This window comes from Trachemys scripta, chromosome 8 (genome assembly GCF_013100865.1).
Source record: "Trachemys scripta elegans isolate TJP31775 chromosome 8, CAS_Tse_1.0, whole genome shotgun sequence".
Taxonomy (NCBI): Eukaryota; Metazoa; Chordata; order Testudines; family Emydidae; genus Trachemys; species Trachemys scripta.
The window spans coordinates 56,757,796-56,785,788 of NC_048305.1; the positions used below are offsets into that span (position 1 = coordinate 56,757,796).

The 27,993-nt window shown below is 40.1% G+C and overlaps 1 protein-coding gene across 1 annotated transcript in view; it reads left to right on the plus strand.

Moving 5' to 3' along the window:
* The window catches only part of HMCN1 (hemicentin 1), a 329,872-nt gene that overhangs the window by 244,098 nt on the left and 57,781 nt on the right, over positions 1-27,993 (plus strand). Inside the window, 19 exon segments of the mRNA XM_034778414.1 lie at positions 637-787; positions 5,871-6,074; positions 7,541-7,654; positions 8,416-8,603; positions 8,986-9,082; positions 12,864-13,025; positions 14,986-15,099; positions 15,234-15,436; positions 15,710-15,791; positions 15,894-16,025; positions 16,304-16,453; positions 17,402-17,561; positions 18,902-19,026; positions 20,145-20,328; positions 20,518-20,615; positions 21,103-21,381; positions 22,041-22,237; positions 24,504-24,585; positions 27,082-27,218. Coding sequence (XP_034634305.1) covers positions 637-787; positions 5,871-6,074; positions 7,541-7,654; positions 8,416-8,603; positions 8,986-9,082; positions 12,864-13,025; positions 14,986-15,099; positions 15,234-15,436; positions 15,710-15,791; positions 15,894-16,025; positions 16,304-16,453; positions 17,402-17,561; positions 18,902-19,026; positions 20,145-20,328; positions 20,518-20,615; positions 21,103-21,381; positions 22,041-22,237; positions 24,504-24,585; positions 27,082-27,218 — 2,859 coding nt within the window.

Consider the following 27,993-nt stretch of genomic DNA (forward strand, 5'->3'; position numbering starts at 1 on the left):
ATGAGAGCCTGAGTACAAAAGGTGTTGAAAGGGAATGAATTGGGGGCACCACAACATTATCTTTATAGAGTCATTCTTCAGATTAACTGCATTTTAAAATAAAATAATCTAAGTCATCTGCTTGGAAAGAGTAGATGTTTTTCTTTGTTAATAACTTTTTATTACCATAAAGGGCTCCTTTCCCATTAAGTTTCTTCACTTACATTTATCACATATATTTCATTAGACTGGAAGCTTAGTCTCATGGTAATGTGACTTTTTGCTATATTCTAGGCCATAGGCACATTAATAGGCTGAGCACATTCAGGAGATGCTTAGCATCTCACAGGATCAGGCCTACTGGCTGGAGTGTGATTCCTAATGTTATTGGGAACAATAATAATATATATGTTTTTCTGTTACTCCTGGCAAAGCCAAGACAATCAGAAAGGAAAGAGATGAGTTTAAACAAACATGTTTTCTTATTCCCAACTTCCTTTCAAATGCTTGTCAAGTAGTCATGTCAAGGTAGGAGTAAGTAATTTGACTGGCATATTAGAGCAAAAAGGCTGTACCATCAGATTACTTTCATGATTCTTAATACTTCAAGTATTTATTTTATTTAATACTTATAAATTTGTTTAAATTAAATCACAGCCTATTAAACCAGATGCTCATGTTACCATCCAAGCCAGTGGCCGGACTCTGCAGATAAAGGAAGCTCAGATATCAGACACTGGTCGTTACGCATGTTTGGCATCCAATGTTGCTGGAGAGGATGAAATAGAATTTGATGTAAACATACAAGGTAAAGAGGGAAACAAAGTTCAAATAATAAATTTCTCCTATTCTGTCAATGTGAGTCATTTTCTTGCAATATTTGTTTTGGAGCACTGCAATTGTTTATACTCTTCTTTTTCTCCCCCATTGGATCAGTCTAGACCAAGGGTAATTTGACCTGCTTGCTCTAATTTTTTAGGTATTTAGTCAGAGAAAATATTTTAAGTATGAGCTCTTTATTAAATTTATATTTTCTTCTCTAACTTACACTGGTGTAAACCTAAAACCAACAGAATTACATTGATGTAAGTGAAAGAAAGATCAACAGTCTCATCTACAAAGTGTTTTGAAATGTATATGCTTGTTAACTTTTTAATGCATAATATTGTATTGTGGAGTGGAAGAGGGTAGTTTTCAATTGTTGGATGCCACTAATTTTATTTTAAAAATTACAAAAATTATTTAGTCCAGAGAAACGAGAAAGGGTAGGCCAGGTCTACTACTTGTTTCTGTCAACTCAGGGGTGTGGCTCCTACTGTTTAGACACACGGATTCTTTTACATATCTTAGGGCAGCGGTTCTCAACCGGCGTCTGGGGCCCAGTGGGGGCTATGAGCAGGTTTCGGGGGGTCCACTAAAATAAATCAGAGAAGGGCCGGTATTAGACTCACCGGGGCCCAGGGCAGAAAGCCGAAGCCTGAGCCCCATCACACAGGGCTTGAAGCTGAAACCTGAGCAACTTAGCTTCACAGGGGGCCCCTGGGGCATGGTGCATGAGTAGCCCTGCTTGCTACCCACTAACACTGGGTGTTTAATCTACTGGATATGCAGAAAAACAGTAGCTGTGACACAGGTGAGCCATGGAATTTTTATAGCATGTTGGAGGGGTGGGGGGGGTCTCAGAAAGAAAAAAGGTTGAGAACCCCTGCCTTAGGGGACACTTGATCAAGACCAAGCAAATTAATCACAATTATTAACCATGGCTATTGTATTATTAAAGAAAAATAAATCATTAAACAAAACAACACATGACAGAGTACAAGTGATAAACTAGTTACTTCCATTACAATCTCTTCTGTATGCCTTTCTGTGGAGAGCTTTTAACCCTGTGGAGAATAGATTATACCCTTGTGAATGAACCCACCTTTGGTGGATCACTTTCTCTTGGTAAATTAAGACCAAAGTATAGTATATTGTTTCCCGGAATTATTGTGTATTCAGTTTAGGTATCATAGAATGATAGAGTTAAAAGGAACTGGAAAGGTCATTTAATCTAGTCCCCTTATTAAATACTTCTATACTGTTTAGGTTAGTAATAACTAGACAGGCTTCAGTTGCCCTTAAACAAGTTAATTTGCCATACATAAATAGTTGGGGAAAGTAAGTGATCTAAACTAAATCTTTACTAAATATTTAAACTAGTACTTAGAAGGAGCTATGTAAAGAGCTGCCTTAATACAGACCAATTATAAATATCAAGGATCTTAAATCCCACTATTAAATGTTTAGCCTCTGTCTCCTTTCCAGGAATATATGGTTTAACCATTTGATGATTAACAGGAGAAACTGTTAGTCTTTTAAGTTCTACAACATTTCAATATTCCAGTAAACTCATTATAAGAGTTTTAAATCTAATTCCTTGCCATTATCTTTGGCCTTGGCTACACTTACCAGCTAGTTCGACGGCTGGAAATCGAAGTTCTGGGTTCGACTTATCGCGTCTAGTCTGGACGCGATAAGTCGAACCCGGAAGTGCTTGCCGTCGACTGCGGTACTCCAGCTCGGCGAGAGGAGTACCGCGGAGTCGACGGGGGAGCCTGCCTGCCGCGTGTGGACCAAGGTAAGTTCGAACTAAGGTACTTCGACTTCAGCTACGTTATTCACGTAGCTGAAGTTGCGTACCTTAGTTCGAATTGGGGCGGGTAGTGTAGACCAAGCCTTAGTTAACTTTCTCTCACCAATCTATGTTGAAGTTTGGGCAGGTTTCCCTTGAGTTGGTTTCTTTTTGAGTCTTCTCTACTTTTCCTGTCTGTCTGGGAAGTTGGCTTGTTGAGAGAGACAGGATTAGTTATGGAGTGCTGCTCTCTTAGCAGGTGTGTGTGTGCATGTGGTGCTCACTTCAGAATTTCTTATATCCTTCTCCTTCCTATTCACAAAATTAGAGGAAAACACACCTCTTTCAGGCTTATTTAGATTCAAGTGGGTTCTTTCCTTGGCTCCATGACTTCATAGGTAGCCCTGGGAAGCCTCTTCACCTTATGAATATCATAGAATTATAGAAGATTACGGTTGGAAGAGACCTCAGGAGGTCATCTAGTCCAACCCCCTGCTCAAAGCAGGACCAACACCAACTAAATCATCCCAGCCAGGGCTTTTGTCAAGCCGGGCCTTAAAAACCTCTAAGGATGGAGATTCCACCACCTCTCTAGGTAACCCATTCCAGTGTTTCACCACCCTCCTAGTGAAACCTAGACCTCCCCCACTGCAACTTGAGACCATTGCTCCTTGTTCTGCCACCATTGAGAACAGCTGAGCTCCATCCTCTTTGGAACCCCGCTTCAGGTAGTTGAAGGCTGCTATCAACCCCCCCCCCCACTCTTCTCTTCTGCAGACTAAACAAACCCAGTTCCCTCAGACTCTCCTCGTAAGTCATGTACCCCAGCCCCCTGATCATTTTTGTTGCCTCCTCTGGACTCTCTCCAATTTGTCCACATCCTTTCTGTAGTGGGGGGCCCAAAACTGGATGCAATACTCCAGATGTGGTCTCACCAGTGCCAAATAGAGGGGAATAATTACTTCCCTCGATCTGCTAGCAATGCTCCTACAATGCAGCCCAATATGCTGTTAGCCTTCTTGGCAACAAGGGTACACTGCTGACTCATATCCAGCTTCTCATCAACTGTAATCCCCAGGTCCTTTTCTGCAGAACTGCTGCTTAGCCAGTCAGTCTCCAGCCTGTAGCAGTGAATGGGATTCTTCCGTCTAAGTGCAGGACTCCGCACTTGTCCTTGTTGAACCTCATCAGATTTCTTTTGGCCCAATCCTCCAGTTTGTCTAGGTCACTCTGGACCCTATCCCTACCCTCCAGTGTATTTACCTCTCCCCCCAGCTTAGTGTCATCCGTGAACTTGCTGAGGGTGCAATCTATCCCATCATCCAAATCATGAAATAAGATGTTGAACAAAACCGGCCCCAGGACCATAACGTTTCTTTATATAATATTTCTTTAATTGCCTTTGTTCTTCTTGTAGCCGGACAGCATCAGACATCAACTCTTTCATTTTATTCAGCCCATTCTCTTAAATATTCTTTCATTTTTATTAGAGTTTGACAGAAAAGAAATTCTGTTTTCAACAAGTCCACCAACACTCCTGTTCTTTATATCAAGATTTTCAGTTCTCAAAACAGTCTTTTAAAGTTCAATTACTCTTAGAAAGTCTTTAGCTTAAGTTGTTGATTCTACATTGAAGATTTTTGTCTTCAAACTATATTTTTTTTGTTTTCCTGAGTTCAGTGAGGATTTGCTTGTGCATTGCCAGTAATTATTTAATTCCCCATTAATGTAAATATTCTACACTTAAGTGGCTTCTTAATAGTAGTAGTAGTCAGTTTAGCAAGGTCATTAGATTCCAGGTTGTACTTAAAGCATTTTACTATTAACATAGCAATGACTTAAGGAGTTATATTTGGAGCTTTGCATTTAGCTAATGTATTTGCAAGCATGGCTTTCACAAAGGTGTTTGTCATTTCAACATTTAAGAAATAAACAAAAGTTTAAAACATTTCCAACTACACATGTTTTTTTCCTGGAGTTTCAAAAACACAAGCAAAATTTTTCCTTTGAAAAGAAAAGGCATTAGTATGGCTACTTTACAACCTAGATTTATGACTCTGATAACACATCCCACATTCCTTTTTAGAATGAATGTTTTAAGTGGTTTCTCTTCTTGAGGTTTGCTTGTCCTTGGGAGACAGGAGCGGAAACCTTCTGGTATTTCTTTGATTAGATTAAATGTTTTGTAACATAATCAGCTAAACATATGTATTGTTATATTCCCAAGCATCCTGGCTATGACATTCTTGTAGTTATATTTTCTATTCAGTAAAGGTACAAACAAGTTTGTAACAATCTAAAAAAATATATAATCATTTTATTAATATCATTTTTTGCATCAATATTAAGTTTCTCCCTACAGCACCCAGTAGCACTAATGGCCCCAGTTTGCAGCCCCATTGTGCTAGGCACAGTATGCAAACACAAAAAAGCTCCAAAAAGTCATTTTAAAAATGTTTTTATAACTTGTTTTGCATAAGAGAGAGAAAACATACTTGGCACTTTTCATCTTAAAATCTATTTACAAAGAAAGGAAAGTGTCAAATATTTCCATTTACAGAGGGGGAAGATGAGCACTGATAGCTAAGTGACTTACCCAAGGCCATACAGCTAGTGGTTGACAGAGCTCATCTAGATATGAGGTCTCCTCATTCCCATGCCTGTGTGCTAGCTCTGGCAGTTAGGTTGATTTCTTGTGTAATAGTTCACCAAATTTTATTTCACAGGAAGTTTTACCTGAACAAAGGTTGCAGGAAAAAGAAAACCTATTAATTTGCCCACACTAGCTGTAAGAGCAGTGATGATAGGAAAAACAATAAGGCACTTCTAAAAATTATTTTTCTTAAAAAAATCAGGTGCCTTTAAGATGTCTCAGATTGGACATCCAGAATCACTAGTCACTTATGAAAATTTTGGATAAACACAATACTTGTCCCAAATAGCTTCAAGTTAACTTGGAGTAATGTCCTCTCCTGGCTTTTCTTTTTTAATCAGTTCTTCCTGTTTAGTCAATTATTAACCTACAGGAAGTGCCCAGTACATTAATCAGTAGTGCTTAAACTGTTTGCATGACCAGGTTCACACTGCTGCTGGGCCTTGGGATTTTTATGCATGGAGTACATGGCTGATGTGATGGGATCTAATTTAGAATGCTTATTTGCCGTAGCTTAAAGATGCTATTTAACAACTCCAGTATTTTTTTGTTACTAGATTGTCCAAATATGGATTTCTGCTATAAAATCCTAACTCTAACCTCTTCTTTCTCTCTGAATTGTAGTTCCTCCTAGGTTCCAAAAACCTCCCAGAGCATGGGAAGTTGGTAACACAGTAGATACAGGCAGAGGTGGAGAAACCAAAGATGTGATTGTCAACAATCCTCTTTCTCTGTATTGTGAGACCAATGCTGTGCCCCCTCCTGTTCTCACATGGTATAAAGATGGCTACCCTCTGAGCTCCAGTGATAAAGTACTGATATTACCAGGTGGGTATTTTAACAGATCACCTGATGAGCTTAATAAATAATGATAATACTTAGCACTTATCTGGCAATTGCATTTTTCATCTTCAAAGTACTCAATTTACTAATAATTAATTTTGGATGTGCATCCTTCTCAATCCATTTTTTCTTGACTGGAAATTTTCACTCCCAGTGCTCAGACTTTATATATGCTTTTGATTTTTCACCCTCTTCTTTATTTAAAGTATAATCGCTTAACAGATCGCGAATATGGACATTCAGCTATTACATGCTGATTGACAGATATAGGTGAATATGCAACAGAGACATTGAACAACACCTACAATCCACTGTTGTTGTTACATTTCCTTCTGCATTTCATTTTAACAAAACAATCACATTTGGAGTAGTAACATTTCTCCATCGATTGTGAAAGCCATGGAAACACTAAAATGGAACAGTCCCTATGGAACTTGCAAATAGGTGATTTGTTCACATTCTGTGGGCTTGATTGTGCCCTTTAGCTACTGCCTTGAGTAAGGGGCTGTGCAGAAACACATCATCCCAGAGGAAGCTCCAAAAGGGATTTTGTCTGGGTGATACAATGTGTCCCAGAGCTCCTCAGAGCACACTTTGCTGCAGCACCTCTTCAGAGGCTTCAGAATGCACTTTCTTGCCTAGCTAATCAGCTCCCCTGCCTCATGCAGACAGGTTGGCATCAGGCCCATGGCCTCCTGCTACCCATCCCTTTGGAGAAGCTCATGCTCCAGGGAGCACTAGTAGGGAGTACTTCCTGCACTTAGGACAGCAGTTTTATCTGGCCTCTGTGCAGAGGGTGGCGGTATGGCATATAGGCTCTTTGTGCTCTCCCCATCTCTGCTTATCTGTTCAGAGGCCAGCCACAATCTAGATCTATATTATTTCCAACATTTGTTCTCTTCTCTGAGCAGGGAGGGAATTGCACCAATTTGTTAAGGGATAATATTTTAAATATAGAAAAAAATCAAAGAGTAAAACCACATATAACTGAGCACTGAGAGTGAAAATTTCCAGTCATGCATAGTTTACCAAAGAGCAAATATTCTACAGTTAGGTATACATTCTCTAACGGAGTCAATGACAAAGTTTTCTATTAGCTCACTGTGGAAAGTTTCACTTCTAGATTGATCAACAACTCTGTTGCTGATATGTCTCCAAAGAATGTAGATTCCTTCCAATGGAATTAATTGTTTGCTAACATTTTATTATAAACTTCCAACTAAAACCAAGCTGGATGTGGAGAAAGCAACTATGAAACAAAAAGCTTTAATTAGTCCAGAACTGAAAGTGATCATTCAAGACAAACCAATGGGGAGAAAATTACATCCCCAGCTCTTTGCCCCCAGTCATTCATGATGTCATTGACTCAGGTCTCCAGAGGAATGTGGTATGTTTGAGTGATGGAAATCACTTGATTTTAGATTTAAATCTTGAATGTGTTTTCCCTCCAGGAGGCAGAGTGTTACAGATTCCACGGGCTCAGGCAGAAGATGCAGGGAGATATACATGTGTGGCTGTAAACGAAGCTGGAGAAGATTCCATTCAATATGATGTCCATGTGCTCTGTGAGCTAATCTTGCATTATTTTCTATTTTTAAAAATTCCAAATTCACTTTTTATGGCAAAAGACCCTAAAGGAAAAGTCCTACCGAAATTAATAGAGAATGATTGCATTATATAGAATAGCTCAGTAAGATCATATAAAAGGTAATAAAAATATATATCCCTGCTATAGAATTCTATATCATTGGCATTGTTCTCTGTTAATGCTATAGATTTTTAGATAATTTCTATATAATTGCATTGGAGTTACTCCTAACAGTCTGTAGGAATGTTCCATAAGTTGGGTTGGATGGCTTCAAAGTCTAAGTCTTGTATGATCCAGTCAGAGACATACTCTGGGAAATCTTTGTGCTTCTTGCCTTGGCTTTGAGTGTACTCAGTTTTTTTCCAGCTCTAAAACTGCTAAAACCAGTGATTCATTAATAGGATGAGGGGAATGCCTTGGAAATCCTCCTTTGTCCTTGCTTTAAAAACTCAACTTCCCCCTCTTCTCCATTCTGAACCAGATCCTGACTGGTGTAAATAGCCATAGCTCCATTGCAGTCCCTGGAGCTGTGCTGCTTTATGCCAGCTGTGAATCTGGTGCTGTATTTTTCCTTGGGATTTTATTATTGTTCCCTAATTAACTGTGAAGTTCTCTTTACCTTAACCTGCAAATTCAAGATCTATGTGTGGCTCTATCCCTCTGGCAATTTCACAAAGAAATCACTGCTTATATAGTATTATATAGCAAACTCCTTGTTCCGCTTTGCATGCTCTGTAGTGCCACCATCCATTAACGGAGCTGATGCTGATTTGCCTGAAGAGGTCACTGTGCTTGTGAACAAGACCACAGTGATGGAATGTGTGGCAACTGGCAGCCCCGCTCCAAGCATAACTTGGCAAAAGGATGGCCAGCTCCTAGCAGAAGACGAGCAACACAAGTCTTTATCTGGTGGAAGGATGTTACAGGTAAAAGTGGAAGGTGTTGGTAGAACAGTTAAAAGGTTAGGCCTGATTCTGAACTCTGTTCTGTACACAGGTATTAAAATGGTGAAATAGTGTGGAGAATCAGGCCTTTATTTTTAACTCATTTAAGAGGATTTCATTAAATTCCTACAAAATTAAAAATAAATGTGAAAGATGCCTACTTTCCCGGCAATTGAAACATGCAGGTTGGCAGAGCAGATACCGTGTGGGTAGCAGGAGTCCATACTTTCCTAGGCTGACCTGTTCATGACACTGGTTATTGTTATCCCTATAATAACACTAATACATCAGCAGTTACATATCTTGCAGTTTTAATTGTAACTGACCTCTTATTAGTTCTACTGAAGCCTGTTTTCTTTTTTAGATCCTAAATTCCCAAATAACAGATACTGGCAGGTATGTCTGTGTTGTGGAGAACATAGCCGGAAGTGCCAAAAAGTATTTTAACCTTAATGTTCACGGTAAGATTTCTAATTCCTAAGATGCTGATTTTTCCCTTTTGAAATAAAGGAAATTAATGCTGTGTTACTGCTCATGTAGCTTATATTTCAGTTGCAAGTAAACAGTCTGCAGATTCTGTATTAGTTTAAACTCACTAATTTCAGCAAGGTACTTAAGCATGTGCCTTACTTCCAGCATTTAGTTAGTGCCCTTAAGGTCAATGAAACTACTCGTGTGCATAATGGTAGGAGCATACATAAGTACCTTGCTGAATGGAGGACTTAATATTGCTGATATTCTGCAGCGCCAGCTCACTGCTACCATATATATTTCTATATAGGTGAAATTCACTCCTGTGCAGTGTCTCTGCAGTATTTAAATCCCACCTAAGCCCTCAAATAAAGCTTCTGGAGTGATGCACTAGTCCATGAAAGGAACTGCTGTAATGAAGCCAATTGCACCAATGTAAAAATCTTTATTGTCTTATGTGCAAGGCAATGTCTTTTTATTGACTGTCACATTTAAATTAGAGGGATTTGTTTATTTGCAAGGATATAGGGTAATAACATGTTTTGTGATTCTTTTATTAAATAACATTTTTCAAGAAAATTAATTTTGAAAATTAACATGTAAATTAAATGAAAAATAATGTTTAAAAATAATCAGGAATAGAAATGTTTTAGAAACTTACTTTTCTTCTCTTTAAAAAACCCCCAAAATTCCGAGGATAAATATTTTGCTGAAATAGAGTTACAGTATTCATAACCCCATTTAAAATAACATTAGCATGATATTGTTAGAATAAAATAAACTTGGAAAGATGGGATTTTCAGATTCACGAGTATAAAACTAATGTAAATGCAGTCAGGAAATTAGAACATTTTCTATTTTAAAAAACTAAAAGCTGACCAAGAGAGAAGAACAGTGGCTGTTGTAGCTGAAAGGGCAATGGAACGAACTATGTTGGGAATTTCCCTTCTGGATCGTATCCCAAATGAAATGATTAGAGAACACAGCAGTGTGAAAGATATTGTCATGGAAAGCAGATATAATAAGATACAATGGGCAGGCCACATAGCACGGTTCACGGAAAATAGGTGGACCGCAATCATTACTGAGTGGTACTAGCGAGAACAGAAAAGACCACCTGGTCAGCCTCCAAGAAGATGGGAAGATGACGTTAAACATTTCAGATGATCATGGAGAAGAAAGGCAAGAATGCGAGAAGAATGGCGGATGTGTTGTGATCGGCGCAGTCTTAACGACAGCTGAAGACCGATCAATCCAGGTGATTTAGGTGAAAAGCTGCAAAAAGGACATATTCAGTTAAGATTTCAGCACTAACTTTGACTCTACCCCTTTATTGCTGACCAATGTCCACTCCTCCTTCTAACTTTCAGCTGTAGGCTAAAGATCTACCTTATAAACTATATCATAGAAAATGTCATACTGGGTTATGACCTTGTAAACCTACCAAGTAGACACTGGAGACTGCATCCACACTTTCCATCGTGGTATGGTTCAGAGATCTCAGCATATAACATAACCTTCTGCATATGATCCACACAGAACCCCTTATCAGTTTGATAACCTGCTCTATTCAAAACATCAGATAAGACATATCACCTTTATCCATGTCTTCCCTGAATACAATCACAGACCTCAGTAATCTATATGCCTTCACAAGATCAGCCCATTATTCTCCTGTAAAGGGCATGGGAATTTCAGTTGTATAGTACAAAAAAAGCCTATTCTAATCTAATCCATATATGTTGCAGGAAGGATTTAAATTTCTTTCATGTGGCAATTAGTGGGTTTCTTCCACCTCAAGGCACAGTTAAGGATGTGATCAGGACCGGTGCAACCCATTAGGCGACGTAGGCGGTCGCCTAGGGCGCTAGCATTTTGGGGGTGGCATTTCGGGTCCTTCGGCGGCGACCGCAGCGGCCTGATCTTCGACTGCCCCGGTCGTTGTCAGCATTTAGGCGGAGGGAGCTGGGGTACGGGGGCATGGGGAAGGCCGCCTGCAGCAAGTAAGGGGGGAAGGCGGCACGCAGGGGAACTCCCCGCCCCAGCTCACCTCTGCTCTGCCTCCTCCCCTGAGCGTGCCGCCCCGCTCTGCTTCTCTCCCTCCCAGGCTTGCGGCGCCAAACAGCTGATTGGCGCCGCAAGCCTGGGAGGGAGAGAAGCGGAGCAGCGATGGCGTGCTCAGGGAGGAGGCGGAGCAGAGGTGAGCTGGGGCGGGGAGCTGCCGCATGGCTCCCTGGGCTGGGGGGGAGCTGCCACGGGGGGGTGGGGTGCCTCAGGGCGGAGCGGGGGAGCTGCTGCGGGGGGGGGGCGCCTCAGGGGGGGGGGGGGGGGGGGGGGGGGGCGGGGGGGCGGCGGAGGGGGGGGGGGGTGGAGAACTGCCACAGGGCTCGGGGGGGCGGGGGGGACGCAAAGTGGAAGTTTTGCCTAGGGCACGAAACATCTTTGCACCCGCCCTGGACATGATCCAAAGGTAGCTGAAGTCAATGGCAGACTTTCCATTGGGATCACATCCCAAGACTGCTGTTGGAACTTTAACAGGGTATTTCTGGACTTTCTGATGTTCAGGTTTTGTTTTTAAACTACAGTATTCTTCTGCTATCCTGATTTTCAAACATTTGTTTGTAAACCTGATCTCTGAACTTCAAGACTTTCAAATTTCTGTGGATAACGACAATGTACACATGGTGTACATGGAATTCTCCACTTACACTAGTGGTAGAATTTTATACTCATGTTGAACAAATGTATTGATCACACAGGACCAGCATATTTAAATTTTAAAACTGTAAGCCAGATTCACTAGTTGACTCTGGTTGCTGTATGCCTCTTCGTGCCACAAAATTGCCATAAACCTGACTTAATGACCACTGCTTTGTGTCACTGAAATGACACAAAGCAGCTGGAGAGTAATGGGAGGATATGACCCAGAACATTTGATCACATCCTTTCGTCATGATCTAAGATCAGGAATCTGTCATCCCCGCAATGGCTATACCACTCAAAAGAAAGCCAGTAACTCTCTCCTGCATTTCTTTCAGAGTTGTTGGTATCAGCTCTGCAGAAGAAACATGGAATCCTGAATTCAGATCTCAATGAAAGGAATATATTTACAAATATTTTGTTTTAAAGTGAAAATGCAGAGTAGGACCAAATTTTGAACTATTTTGTTTTTAAATTAATTGGTGTTTGGGAAGCCCCTCCACATACATAGCAGTATCTTAGACTGCACAGCTGACCAGTTATAAATCATGTCTGGACATGAAAGGAGGGAAAAAACCCTATTCTGAAGGAATCTTTTTGGGGTTTCTCAGAAATGAAAATATTGCAGAAAAAACAGGAATAAAAATACAAAATCAGCAAAAAGATGTATAGTCCTCTTGTTCACCCTGACAAGATAATCTCCAATTTAGTTATTACAGAGCAAATGTCCTGAGAAATGATTTGCTTTAAAATTCCTTAATCTGGAATTACTCACTCTCCCTTTCAGCACAGGCTAGGTCATCCCTGCCATGTCCCCATACAGGGAAGAAACTGTGGGTGCATTGGTAAGGCTTTAGGGAATTGTAGAAAAGGGGATGAGGGCAGGATTGGCTTTAATCACAGTATTTCCAGATACTTGCAGAAAGCTGAGGATCAGTGCATGGGATGTGAGAGATGTTTTTAACTCAGCCATTTGGCAGCACTCAGCAACTCAGCTTTGTAATTGAGGGTCTTTGGGAGTATTGTTTGCTGACACTGTGGTATGTTCTATTACTGTATTTCTTTCTGCAGTTCCTCCGAGTGTTGTAGGTACTAATTTTGAGAATTTGACTGTGGTGGTGAATAATTTCATCTCCTTGACCTGTGAGGTCACTGGCTTCCCACCTCCTGATCTCAGCTGGCTCAAGAATGGAAAACCTATCAGCTTGAATACTAATACTCTCATTGTGCCTGGTGAGGAATCGCTGCTGTTTCTGTAAACTCTGGGGTCTCATCCTTTCCTTTTATGTAGATAAATATGACAGCAAAATGGCGCCAACTTTACTCCGGGTGTAGCTCCATTAAGTGGAGTTATACAAGTAATAAATCTGGCTTCTTATGGTGAAAATATTTTAGAATCCCTTTTGCTTTTGAATGGGGTCACTGTTAAAAGAAACAATCAGGTTGGAAGGATTGGAACAAACAACCGTTTGTGTTGGTGTGGATCAGACTGTTGGACAGCTCATATAGCACAGACTGTTTCAAAGGAACAATGATTGATTGAGACAGTCACTTTATTAACTAAGGATCCAATCCAAATCCCATTTGTCTAGACGGCAAAAAAACAACCACCCTATCACTGACTTCAATGGGAATTGGCCCCTCAACTCAACCCTTAAGAACCTTGCTAATTCCCAGGGGGAATTCATTATTTCCTAAGGGTTTCTAGGACAAAGATACTGCAGGGACCTTAGACAATAAGGGCTGGGAGCATCTATCAGGGAGTAAGTGGAGTAGGAATTGTTACAGTTCTAGGGTAACTACACCTGTAACTACATCTGTGGTCCACCAAGGGCACCTGCTTTACGCTTCTGGCTCCCACTTGTCACCTCTCTTGGGAAGAGACCCATGTCTCACTCCCTCCTGACTGGGGAGTTTAAGGCTGCACAGCTCCTTGCCTTATGCTGTGATATCCCCAGCAAGCCAGACTGCTTAAAAGGACAGCACCTCTCTGAGGGCTATGACCAGTGTATTGCCTGCAGCTATAAGTTACCAAACAACTTATTTAAGCAAGCACGCTTTTTCTTAAAGTAAAAGCATTACAGAGAAAAATATTAAAACAATAAAATACTCTGCATGCATGCTAAAAAGCTTATGGGAGGTTACCCTCAACTCCAGCTTAGGGCTCTGGTGGTTACAAGTTCATCTGTCTTTGATCTGGAACCCAACCAAGGTTGGGCAGGTCAACTATCTCTTTATACAACTTGGACCTTTGATCTTGATCTTCTGTAACTGGTAACCAGCAGACGATGACCTTCTCCTCAGAGATAGCTTCAAAAGATTGTGTTTTTGCATAATTGGAGTTGGAGTTTTCTCTAGCCAAAAGTCCATACATGTCTGGCATATTTTCAGTATAGTCTCCTGAACTCCCAGGTCTCACATCTGTCACATTTTCCCCCTCGAGAGCTTACATGCAATCCTGGCCCACAATAATACATAACCTTAATATAGTAAGGGTTTTCAAGGATATTACAGGAAGTTGCCCTATTTGTCACAGGAATCATGTCAGGAAACTACCCTGATGTACACCCAATCCTCCACTTCTGATGTTGAAAACTAGAGATCCTAATGCAACCCAATTCCTGCTATGGGTTCCGATTTGACATGCTGGAGATGGATTGGCTGGGGTGGACGTTTGTAGGTGTATGGGAAATAACTGACATGGAACTTACTTACTGGCAGCTGGGATGCAGGCCTATGGCCTACAGGCAGATATCTGGACAGAGCTAGTCCATAAATGGGGGAAGTCATGTGAGAGCAGTAAAGGAAGGAGGGGATTGTCGGGGAGCTAAGTGGAAAAGCCATGATTGTGTTAGGGGGGAGGAAGTAGCTATGAAGGAAAAGTGGGTGAAGAAGAGTATTAATGGGCCAAATTCTCTGGTGAAAGCTCCATTGACTTCAGTGGTGTTTCACCCATTTACACCAGCCAAGAATTTCACCCCAAAATTGTAATTCACTAAGGACATTTCTCTAAGGGTTAGGCAGCGCTAGTCAGCAAGAGCAGTGCTGCTCTTTAGAATCATATGCTAATCTAATGCCTAAATTGCAGTTCGTAGAAAATGTTATTGCAAAATTTCATTTCAGATTAATACAATAACTACAGAATAAATCTAGAAGTTATTTTAGCTCACCTTCTCTCTTTGGATCACTTTAGGTGGTCGGACTCTGCAAATTCCTCGAGCTAGACTCTCAGATGGTGGTGAATACATTTGTATAGCCAGAAACCAAGCTGGAGAAAGCAAGAAAAAGAGTTTCCTTACTGTTTATGGTTTGTTTTTCACTATCATATTAAATAATATTTATTACTATGAAATGAGGACATCTTCCATATTTCCTTAAGTTGATTTTTTCCTCCTCCTCACAGAACAAGGAAGAAAATAATTCTTTTAACTTTTTCTCCAGTCCCCCCGAATATTAAAGACCACAGTGGAGCATCTGTTGCAGTGGTGACTGTGAGAGTGGGAATCCCAGTGACCTTAGAGTGTGAGTCCAATGCAGTCCCACCACCTGTTATCACATGGTACAAGAATGGACGCATGATCACGGAGTCTGCAAACATAGAGATCCTAGCAGATGGACAAATGCTACAAATCAAGAGTGCTGAGGTATACTAAATTAGTCTAATGCACACCTTGTCACTATTGTTGACCAGTTATTTTTGCTCTTTATATGTCTGACCCAATGACCATTGAAGTCAGTGGGAATCTTTCTGTTAAATTCAATGGGCTTTGAATCAAGTTCTGATTACAAATGGCAGAGCCTTTCTTAAGTCTAACTATAGCAGAGCCCATGACCACTACTGGATTCTAGTGTTAAAAGGTCTGTTGTTATCTTCAGGAAAATTGACCCAGTACATAAAAATTCTTTTTCCATTTTAGGTGTCTGACACTGGCCAGTATGTGTGTAAAGCCATAAACATTGCAGGGCGAGATGATAAAAATTTCCATCTTAATGTTTATGGTGAGCATATACCATGTTATCTACAGTAGAATTGAACCAAAGTCAGTTTACTAAGGAATTTGGTAACTAAGGTATTTATGCAGCTGCTGTTCTATTTAATAGTTCCACCAACTATAGAAGGCCCTGAACAAGACTGGATCAATGAAACAATCAGTAATCCTGTCACCTTTGCATGTGATGCTACTGGAATTCCTCCACCAACACTAATATGGCTAAAGAATGGGAAGCATATAGGTAATGTTTTTCCTTCCTGGTTTCACTCTTCTTCTCCCCCACCCCTCCGTTTTCTTTCCTATAATAGATCACAGTGTGTCTTTCCTGTGGTGTTTTCAGGGTCTATTCTTTTGTTTCTCCTCCCTCCATCCCCATATTAACTACCCCTTATATGAACTAGAGCGTGATGAAATCTTTTTAAATTTTTGATACGTTTATGAATTTTTTTCACAAAATGTGTTTGCTGTTTCTGACTAGTTCTAATACTAATCAACACTTTCTTATCTGTGTGTTTTCAGAAAACTCTGACTCACTTGAAATACATATTTTGTCTGGAGGAAGCAAACTGCAGATTTCCCGCTCTCAGATTTCAGATAGTGGAAACTACACTTGCATAGCCTCAAATGTAGAAGGAAAAGCGCAGAAGAGTTACATCCTTTCCATTCAAGGTACAGTATGTGTGTGCACTAAACAGAATCATACTTACTGGCCACTTACACTAGCATAAAACTGGTGTTAAGTCCACTGAAGACAATGAAGATGATTTAGCTATATAAAACTGGTATAACGGAGAATCAGTACCATTATTTCTATCAGGCAACCAATAGCAAAAAATAAGGATAACAAAACCTTGCTGCAATGTTATTCAGAAATTGGTATGCAAAAGAATATTCTCTACATCTAATTATACTGCAGTTTGAAAATAATAGGTTTATTTGCTATATTGCACTGTTTCCATATGATCGTTGCTGATCACAGCAACTGGCTCCATCACACTGGAAACTAATGCTACACAAATCTCAGTGTGAGTAGAACATTGTGGAGCCCAAAAGGGTTTCAGGAGCAATGGTATGCTATGGCTCTTTTGCTAGGTGATGTTTGATGCCAAAAGGAGGTTATAAAGGAAAACTGACACACATCTTCTTTATGAAAAAAAAATCAGTGGAGTAATGGAATAATGGTTAGGACTGAGTAATGTGTCACTACATCACCAGGGACACTAAGCATTTGAACATGTGCTTAACTTTCAGTGTGTGAGTAATCCTGTGGACTTCATTGGAGCTACTCACATGTTCAGAGTTAAATATGTGCTTAAGTGTTTGCTGCATCAGGGTATCCAATAGATTTTATTTGCATAGCTATAATAGATGCTAAAGGTAGCATTATCTATTATTATCAATCTGCTGAACATGAACAGGTTACTGTACACACTGGAAGGATTATCAAATGGTTAAAGTTGATTTTTCTAGTCACCTTTGTAAACATCCCATCAGGAGGAATATATACATACCCTGTTAATTTGATCTAATAGGAGAAACTCCATTGAAATAATGGAGTTACTCCTGGTTTATCCCCATTTAACTAACTGATTAGAATTTCACCCCCTCTCCCAAAAGTTCCTCCAAATATTGTTGGATCAGAAATGCCAAGTGAAGTCAGCATCCTCCTTGGGGAAAGTATCCAGCTTGTCTGCAATGCCAAAGGAATTCCCAGACCTGCTATTCAGTGGCTTAAAGATGGAAACGCAGTTACCAGAAATGAATCACAAAGAATAAAGTGAGTAAAAATAAAACCCTGTGTTCTCTCAGGCCTAGTCTTCACTTACCGGCTGGTCCGGAGGCACGCCATCGATGTTCTGGGATCGATTTATCGCGTCTGGTTAAGACGCGATAAATCGATCCCGGATCGATCCCGGAAGTGCTCACAGTCGGCGCCGGTACTCCAGCTCGCCGAGAGGAGTACGTGGCATCGACGGGGGGAGACTTCCGGCCGCGTCTGGACCGCGGTAAGTCCGGAGTAAGGTACTTCGAATTCAGCTACGTTATTAACGTAGCTGAATTTGCGTACCTTAGTCCGAAGTCCGGACTAAGTGTGGACCAGCCCTTAGTCTGTAACCTCCTCAAGGCATAGGCAGAAGAATTATAAAACTATGAACCTGAATAACTTAACTTTAGTAAGTGACATTGATCTTTTCTGTCCTTAATTTCTATAATTCTAGGATATTTTGTTAATTATGTAGATTTGTTGCTCATCTGTTTTGTTTTACATAATATATCTAGCTAACCAAATAGTGTTACAGATGTTGTTTACCCTCTCTTCTGCCTACTTCAGAATAAGTAGCTATACACAAGGTAGATCTGATACATACATGATTTGTGAGACAACGTACCAGACCTTTAGGACAAGCTGTTTGGTGCTGATACAGCTCAGGGTGTAGGGGGGCACAAATGTTGCTTATAAGCCATCTTTATGTCTTTGCAATTGTGGGGTTACCAGGTCCACTCCAGAGGCACAACTTAGAGTACCCCCAACGGCCTATACAACTAGATACACAAATCTGGGAAAGTGACATGATATCTTACTCAAAGTTTTTATTTTTATTTTTACATTTTTATTTTTTTATTTTGATTTAGTTGGTGTTGGTCCTGCTTTGAGCAGGAGGTTGGACTAGATGACCTCCTGAGATCTCTTCCAAACCTAATCTTCTATGATTCTGTGTTTTAAGTATTTCAGAGGTTGGCACATAATATCCCTAAGTTTCTTATTTAAATAGTTGTTCCTATCAGATGAGGTTTAAGAGGTGGGAGCTGTATGTAAAAATACTCTTAGAATGATGGATACATTTTGACTGCAATTGGATGGAACTGGATCTAAATGGAAGCTAAAATAGTTCAGTCCTTAAACCAGAATTTTATGAAATACGTTCATAAAAATAGATTTAAAAACAAATTTCTCTGGGAGCCAAAATTTTGAATAGAGTAATAGATTTATAACTGAATTTCCATAGAAAGTGTGTGGGGAAGTAATTTAATTGAAATGTACATACTAGCTGTTTATTTACTTTTTCTTATGACATGGCAAACAAACTCATTGTATTCTACGAACTTTTTTTATAGAGTGACTCCAGATGGCAGCACCTTAAACATTTTCGGAGTGCTCACGTCTGATGTGGGAAAATACACTTGTGTGGCTACTAATCCTGCAGGAGAAGAAGATCGAATTTTCAACTTGAATGTTTATGGTGAGTTTTTAAAAAATGTGACAGACTGAAGTCTGACCTATTATCCTGACTTTGTTACCACTCACATGATAGGCCAAGAAGTGACTGCCTAGGTAATCTTATGTATCTATATTCCTGTGTAGTTTGTTGATGTAGCTATCATATTGTGTTCTATATAACATACTGCAGAGGATCAAAATGATTGAAACCATTGCTGAGTAATAAATTTTGGGATGAACAGAAGTCAATTCCTATGGTATATTCCATAACAAAACAAACCCACCCAAAATGACGTTTTGTTTTGTTTTTTTGGTGGAGAAAGACACCATATGGGCCTAATTCAATACTTCATTACTCAAGTTTTACACATCTTAGCTCTGTTGATCTCAGTCAAATTATGCCCTCTTAAAATTAGAGTAATGCAGAAGTGAAGCGGGTTTTAAACTTTGTTTTACTCAGGATTTAAATTAATCCAAACGATAATCTGAAATGATTTTGTACCTGATCCTCCTGATTTAATGTCACAACTGAGGACAGTGAGACTAATCATTCTCTGCCTAACACAGTGTGTAGCCATTTACACCTGTAAAAATGGGTGTCAGGGCTACCAGTTGTGTGAGTGAACAGAGAGTTCTGCTTTTGGGAGTATTTTACGCTCATTTGGCACATGAGTGAATGACTACCCCAGGAGCAGGACTGGGAAGAATCAGGCCCAACAGGACTATTTGTATGGGTAGCGCCAACAAGTATGCTCCTTCATAATGAATAAAACCTCTTAGTGGGAAAATATGGCACCATGTACCTATGTGATCAATTGTGGTGAAGTCCACAAGCAATTTCTGTTAATCTAATCTAAGTAAATATTACTATGTGCACTTGATTTTTAAATATGTAAATATATATGTAAGTTAGCTGTGGCCCACAATTACTAATATCAGAAGGTCTATTGGTTGGCAAGTTTGGACACTCTGTTCTTGCTGAATCCTGTGGGAATGTTTTGTGTGAGATTCTTTTTTTGGTTAGAATAGCAATGCCTGTAACATCTTGCAGTTCAGGACAAGGTGAGCTACGATTAGAACAGGAATAATTTTGAACAGCCAATTTTAACACCTCTTTTATTCACCTGTTATGTAATTTAGTTCCACCAGCAATAGCTAATAATAAAGATGAAGCAGAGAAGCTAATTGCCCTACAGGATGCCTCCATAAACATTGAATGTACTGCTGTTGGCACCCCACCACCACAAATAAACTGGCTTAAGAATGGGCTTCCTCTCTCTATCTCATCCCAGATCAGGTTGTTGTCAGCTGGACAGATTCTCAGGTGAGTTTTCAGTGATCTAAGGTATCTAAGCTAAATTCTGCCCTCAGTTAACCCTAATGCAACTCTGCTGAGATTGGTGTAGGCCAGGGTAGAATTTTGCCCTCTGCAATCATACTCTGTCATATGTCTGGAGCAATGCATTCCATATGGTAGCCATGGGTGAGATAACTGCAGCTGTGTTCTTTACAGAATTGTGAGAGCTCAGGTGTCTGATGTTGGTGTGTACACTTGTGTAGCATCTAACAGAGCTGGAGTGGACAATAAACACTATAATCTTCAAGTTTATGGTAAGTTTCTTTGTGATATTAAGTGAAAAAGTTGCATTTTGTAGTTAATTTTTGAAGTGTAACAGCAGGAGGGTAGAAATCTTCCCCTGATTGAAACTCTCTGGATAATTGAGAACATTGAGATTTTGCCTCTCAGAGGACAAATTCTATTTATTTTCTTATCAACACAAGATTGAAGACTTTACTAAGTAGATATTTGGCAAATGCTTTATATGGAAACTTTAAATTTTGCTAACATTTTTGTAAGGTAAGATGAGTTGAACCTTAAAACCCTCTTTACTTTTTTTGGCTCAGATAACATGTTGTAGACTTTTCTCCTTTGATTAAATGTGGTGCATTATTTCTACTTGAATTGTAACACACACACACACACACACACCCCACAAGTGTAAGAAACCTAGAAAATGTAATTGCTTAACAGGGCATTTATTTTATATTAAGAATTAGTGTCTGAGTGTATTCCATAATTATATCTGTTTCTCTGCAGTACCACCAACCATGGACAATGCAGGAGAAACAGAGGAAGTGACTATAGTAAAAGGCAATCCAATTTCTATGATGTGCTTTACTGATGGCATCCCCACCCCCAATATGGTATGGCTTAAAAATGGACAACCCCTAAGCCTTGGAACCCATCTGACTATAAGTAATCAAGGAATGGTCCTTCACATTTCAATGACAGAGACTGATGACACAGGCAGATTCACCTGTATAGCATCCAATGAAGCGGGGGAAGTCAGCAAGCACTTTACCCTAAAAGTGTTGGGTAAGTGTTAATTTTACATTCAGACAAGGTGAAAAATATGCCTAAAATAGAAACAATAATTTAAAAGTCTTTAGAAATTTAGAACATTTTCAGGAAGTAGTGCTCATGAGATAGCAGAATTAAAGGGATGGAATTTACCTTTGAGTGGACATGGTGAAAATTTGTATATTGGTATTTGAGATTTACAGGTAACAGCAACATGCTAAATATAAATCAGCATATTGATGTACAGAATAATTTGCTTTAACCAGGTAACTTTGGTGTAACAGAAATTAAATTCAACGGACTAGATCATCAGCTGGTGTAAACTGGCATAGCTTGACGATGTTATACCTATTTCATTTACATGAAGATCTAATACAAATTCTCTTTTACTGTATAGTGTATTCCTCCCAAGGATATCAAAACGTTTTACACATACTACTCCAGTCTCACAACAGCCATGTAACAGAGAAAAATAAGATTGTTTCGCTTATGTTGCTAACCTGAGGCAAAGAGAACTCATGTGAGTTGATCTATGTCACACAGGGAGTCGGTGATTGAGCAGGAATAAAACAATCAATCTGGAATCTACTACTCTAACCATTTGATTGCCCATCATGTTTTATAAATCTGAATTTTTGTTAGTAAAGAACATGAATTGTCTTTCCTTTCTGCAGAACCCCCTCATATCAATGGATCTGATCAACCAGAAGAGATATCTGTGGTTGTTAACCACCTACTGGAGCTTTATTGTATGTCTATTGGCATCCCAGTCCCCAAAATCACATGGATGAAGGATGGGCGTCCACTCCCACAAAATGACAATGTTCATGTCCTGAGAGGAGGAGAGGTCCTTCGAATAGCCAGTGCTCAGGTGACTAACACATGTAAATTAAGTTTCGCTTTGCAAACCCTGGACTAGCTTGCAAAGCTAGGCTCATCACCAGTTTCATGGTACACTATGTCTACAGTCTGATTTCAGGCGGGTTTGTACTCTGCACAGCTCAGTTGTGCCTCCACTGCCCGTACCAATGCTACCATAGCCAGGGCCGGCTCTGGCTTTTTGGCCGCCCCAAGCAAAAAAAAAAAACAGCGGTGCTGAAGATGTACCCCAGCTAGCAGAGGGAGCAGCGGGGAGAGAGAGAGAAGGGGGGCGGCCAGGGCTTCAGTGGGCACTGCCACTCGGCCCCGCTGCCTGCCGGGAGGGCTCTGCGCTGATCCGGTTGGCTGGGAGGGAAGGACGCGGGCTGCCCTGCTGGGCTTGCTACAGGGCGCTCCCATCCTCCACACCGCCGCCCCCTACAGGGGGGCCGGAGCGGAACACCACCACCACCACACAAAAAAAAAGCGTCCATGCTGCCCTAGGATTGGACGGAATGCCGCCTCCTACAAGCTGCCGCCCCAAGCACCAGCTCACTCGGCTGGTGCCTGGAGCCGGCCCTGACCATAACTACACTGCTATTTATCCTTGCACTAGCTTGATGAGAGCTAGCATGAGTAAGTGTACACAAACAGGGAACTAACACCCCTCGTTCATAGACATAACTGTAGTCTTTAAACTATAACCCAGCATAATGCTAAGAGACGCTGTACCATCCCTCTATTGGTGTAAAGCCAAGGTCCTGACAACTTGTGGTCATTAATGAACCTGCAACGCTTTTCCGCGGAGTAGGAGAGTTAATCAGTTTGACTGGCCAAATTCTAAACTGGGTAATGACGTTCTGCCTACGCAAAATCCCCCCTGCAGTTGCAGCTGGACAAGATATTTTTCACTTTCTGCCTCATTGTTTTGAACCCTGACCCAACTGCAGGTGCATTGATACCATAGTTGACACTGATTTGGCACTTCCCTCTCCTTGCCAAGCTACTCTCAAATGCATTCCAGAATCCTTTGAACTGCCTTCAGTGGAGCATCCTGAGACAGCAGGGCAGACAGCACAGAGGACTGATGTGTATCTTCCCCCTCTGTCTTAATTTCTGTATCTACCCTGCTACCTCTCTGTTTTTCTCCTCTTTTCCCTCCCTTTTGGCTCTTCTGTCTATTTTTTTTGTTTTTCTTCTATTGTCTGTGATCCCTTCCCCCTTGTTTTACACATGGATGGACCACAGAGGCAAGCGAACTAGGATTTACAACCATTTGAATAGGAACTAGGAAAGGAAGTGGTCTGAGAAACTAATAAAGACCATACAAGAAAAAATTCCAATCAACTCAGACAATTTAAACCGAGACTTAAACCCCCCCCTAAAAAACTAAAACCACATACCCTAATCACTATGAAGACAGCTGGACTTCAACTTTGTAGTTATCATGCAGTATCATGGGAAGAGTTGGACAAAGACAGATCCAGACTAATATTTTGTTGTTACTCATATGATAAACCCCTTCCTCCCTCCACCTCCAAGACTTTACACAAAACGATTTATGAGACACAGAAGATAATAAAGATGTTAGTAAATATTTGAGAACTCAAATAATTCTCGGGGGCAGAAAGATACATTTTACAAGAATACCTATGTAAAGGCCAGATTGTGAGAGGTAATTGCATGGCTGTGCAAGAGCAGAGAGAGGGGAGAGCCAAAAAGCTTATAGGCAGGCAAAGGACCTCTTTATAATAGCAGTCTGTGTGCTCCCGTGCTCTGGAGAGCATAGGCACTGTTAGTGCTACCTTCTCTCACAGGGAGCAAGATACCAAGAAAGGTTTGGGGAGGAGGCAGAGTCCCATTTCCTCCCCTTCGTCCCATGCTGGCCCATTGTATGGGCTGATGCATTCAGAGAACAATCTATTCCATCCTAATGGATTGTTCATTGCAGAGAGCCGCACCAGAAGAGAATGTATCTGCTCGAAGCACATTAGCCCTGGTGCTTTTTTTCTGGGATGCTGCAGCTGCACACCACCTCTACAAAGGGTTGTGGCCTGATGGCCACAATCTACCCCAAATAAAATAAACAAGCTTTCAAATATTTCTGGTTGCTTACTCTCCCAGGAATTGCTTGTCCATTTTCTTCTGTTTCCCTTGTGATTTTTAACCGATATCTGCTAATCAAAGACAATTGCGAACATCACTACTTCTTTTGCTGTTTTAATTGAATTGGTCCCATATTCTGAAGTTTCTACTAAAGTTATCTGGGTGTCCTTTAGGTGGAAGACACAGGAAGATATACGTGTTTGGCATCTAGTCCTGCAGGAGATGACGATAAAGAATATCTAGTAAGAGTGCATGGTAAGCTTGATCTGGAAACAATTAAAGCATTCTTTAATACTATAAGCCTAATACTGAATTATCTACTGCTTTTAAAAGCTAGAAAAAGTTATCTAGTGAATAATGCCTGACAAAGAAAAAACTCTTCGAGTACCATTTTCAGTGATCTTACCAGGTTTTGGACTGCATCTGTCATTTCCTTTCTAGAACAGAAGATCCAAGGACTAGGTCCTAAGTAAGGACCTCTGTAACAAAGCAGACCTTTTTTAGAGGAAGTGGAGTTGGTAGTACCCTTTAAGGTTATTTAGTTATTAGTCCTTCCCTTTTACAAATTAACTACACTAAAATTATAAAAGGAAAAGAATAAACAAATGAAAGGAAACACTGAGATTACAAATTTAGTAGACAGATGTAATTGATGCACTATACTTAGACTTCTATAAGGCATTTGACTTGGTACAACATAACATTTTGATTAGGAGACTAAAATGATACAAAATCAACATAGCGCATTAAATGGATTAAGAAATGGCTAACTGATAGGTGCCAAAATGTGATTGTAAATGTGGAATCATTGAGTGGATGTGCTTCTAGGATGGTACTTCAGGGATCAGTTCTTCATCCTACACTATTTAACATTTTGAACAATGACCTGGAAGAAAACAAGAAATCATCACTGATCAAATTTGCCAAAGATACAAAGATTAGGGAATAGTAAATAATGAAGAGGACAGGTCACTGATACAGAGCAAACTGGATTGCTTGGTAAGGTGGGTGCAAGCAAACAAGATGTGTTTCAGTACTGTGACATATAAAGTCACACTTCTAGGAACAAAAAATGAAGGCCATACTTACAGGATGGGGGACTCTATCTTGGGAAAAGACGTGGGGATCACGTTGGATAATCAGCTGAATATGAGCTCCCAGTGTGACACTTTGGCCAAAGGGCTAACTAAGGTGAATCTTCAGTGGAGTAAAAAGGTTATATTATGTATCTTTTTTCCACTGGTGTGACCACTCCTGGAATATTGTGTCCAGTTCTGATGTTCACACTTCAAGAAGTATTCTGGAAAAACTGAAGAGGCTTCAGAAAAGAGCCATAAGAATGATTAGAGGATGGGAAAATCTGTTTTATAGCGAAAGACTCAAGGAGTTCAAGCTATTTAGCTTATCCAAAAGAAGATTAAGGGGTGAATTGATCCCAGTCTATAAGTACCTATATGTGGAACAAATATTTGATAATGGGCTCTTCAGTCTTGCAAACGGAAGTATAACACAATCCAATGGCTGGATGTTGTAGCTAGATAAATTCAGACTGGAAATTAGGAGTCCGTTTTTAACGGTGAGGATTATTAACCACTGGCACAATTTACCAATGGTTGTGGTAGAGTTTCCATCACTGGTGATTTCTAAATCACAACGGGATGTTTTTGGTAGAAGATATGTTCTAGGAATAATTTTGAGGATTTTCTATGACCCATGTTATACAGGAGGTCACACTAGATGATCACAATGGTCCCTTCTGACCTTGGAATCTATAAATCTGTATACTGAGGGTCAGGAAAACAGAAGTGACAATATACCTCCTCAGAAAGAGGATATGAAATCAAGTGTAGTTACTTAATGTTTGTATATAATATAGCTATTCAGAACATGACACAGTTATGATGGAACATTGCAAACTTAGTTATTTAAAATAAAACACAAGTAATTATAATGGAAATCAGAGTAACAAAGAAAGTTAGAGGAATTAATGTCCTTTGGCCTTTTTCAATAAGACTGAGAAGGAATAAAGAGGACAGGATACATGTGTGTGTGTGTGTGTGTGTGTGTATACACACACACATTTACAATATACATTTCATATTATATAAAAAAAATAAAAAAAATGGCAGCTGAATCAGTATGTCAGCTCCTCTAGATCTAGAATAGACCTTAGCTCTTGTCAATCTAGTCTCTGAAGAATAAGACACTGCAAAATAATTTCCTCTCTGCCCTAGGGAGAAAACTCAGTGTTAAATGACTATATGGTAGCAGAAGTAAATTCACAAAAGATGTCTCACAGATGAGTGAGCCTTCTGCTTCTTGCAGACTTGCACAATTCCTACATGAATTCTTCCTACAGTGAAGAAGTTTTATCAAATCAAGGTTTTGCTTATCCAGTGAATGACTGTTGATGAAGAGGGTTATGGAGCTTGAGGTATCCTGACTTCATCTGGCTAAGTGCTGGTTTCTTCACAGAGAATGGACTTTCAACTAATTTCCATCAGTTAGTGGTTTGTGACATGCAGTTTTAGGAAGTGGGTTATAGCTAGTCAAATGAGGGTGATATATTTTGCAGATAAAAGCCAGACCTGATATTGGCAATGAAAAGCATAAGCAGTTAATTGTACTGCTGCTCTGCTGGTATATCACAAAACCTTGTTTGAGAATTACACACTGGGATTCTATCCATAGAAATGTTTTAATTAAAGTTCATATTTGTTATGCTTTTCTTATTCTCAATTTTTTTAACAGTTCCCCCTAACATTGCTGGCGCCAGTGGGCCACAGGATCTCACTGTGTTGCAGAACAGACAAGTTATATTGGAGTGCAAGTCAGATGCAGTGCCACCTCCTACGATCACCTGGCTTAAAGATGGAGAACGTTTACAGGTACATTTGCTATGTTATTTTCACAAATTTGTCGCATCTTTGCATTCTGCACAAAGGGCATGAACTTAAATTTCTGATTCTACTCACTTGCTCCTTCAGCACAGTTGAGCTGTGGTCCCTTGAGGTCAAGAGAAGGTTGTTGAGTAGCCCTGGTCCAAATACAACTTGACTTAAACAAGTACATGAAGACAGTGACCTCATGAACTGGTCATCCCGCTGTGATTTGTTCTCTTTTCCTTTAGGGGGATCCCTTGCTCCTCCTGGATCCTTTGAGCAATCCTAGAAGCCTTCGGTATACTCCTGAATGGCTTCCCAGGAAAGGTAGCTGAGAAAGATTACACTATACATTTAACTTTGGGTATATTATGAATCTTCATATTCTAGTAACATTTAGAAAGGAAAGAAATTTCTTTAAATTGAAGAGAAATAAGTAGCTTACTTTAATCTCTGCTAATCATCACAATTTTGCACCAAATGCACCTATTGACTCAGAATTTAATGCAGTGGCAGTGAGGCATCACATCCTTATTGGTTAAGTCAAAGGAGGAAGAACAGAGTAGTTCAACTGGAGACTTTTCTATTGCTCATCATCCATTGTAGGGCCACATAGATTTTCAATCACATAGCCCTTTCCCAGTGGACTACTTGGCCTTGTCTAATGTCATGTTGGGTTTCCTGGAGACTGTGCTGAGCAAACTCAGGTTTTTGCTTTATATTGGCCCTTTAATTGTTCAGAAAGAAAAAGGTAAATCCATGTGAACCATCAGTTTGTTAG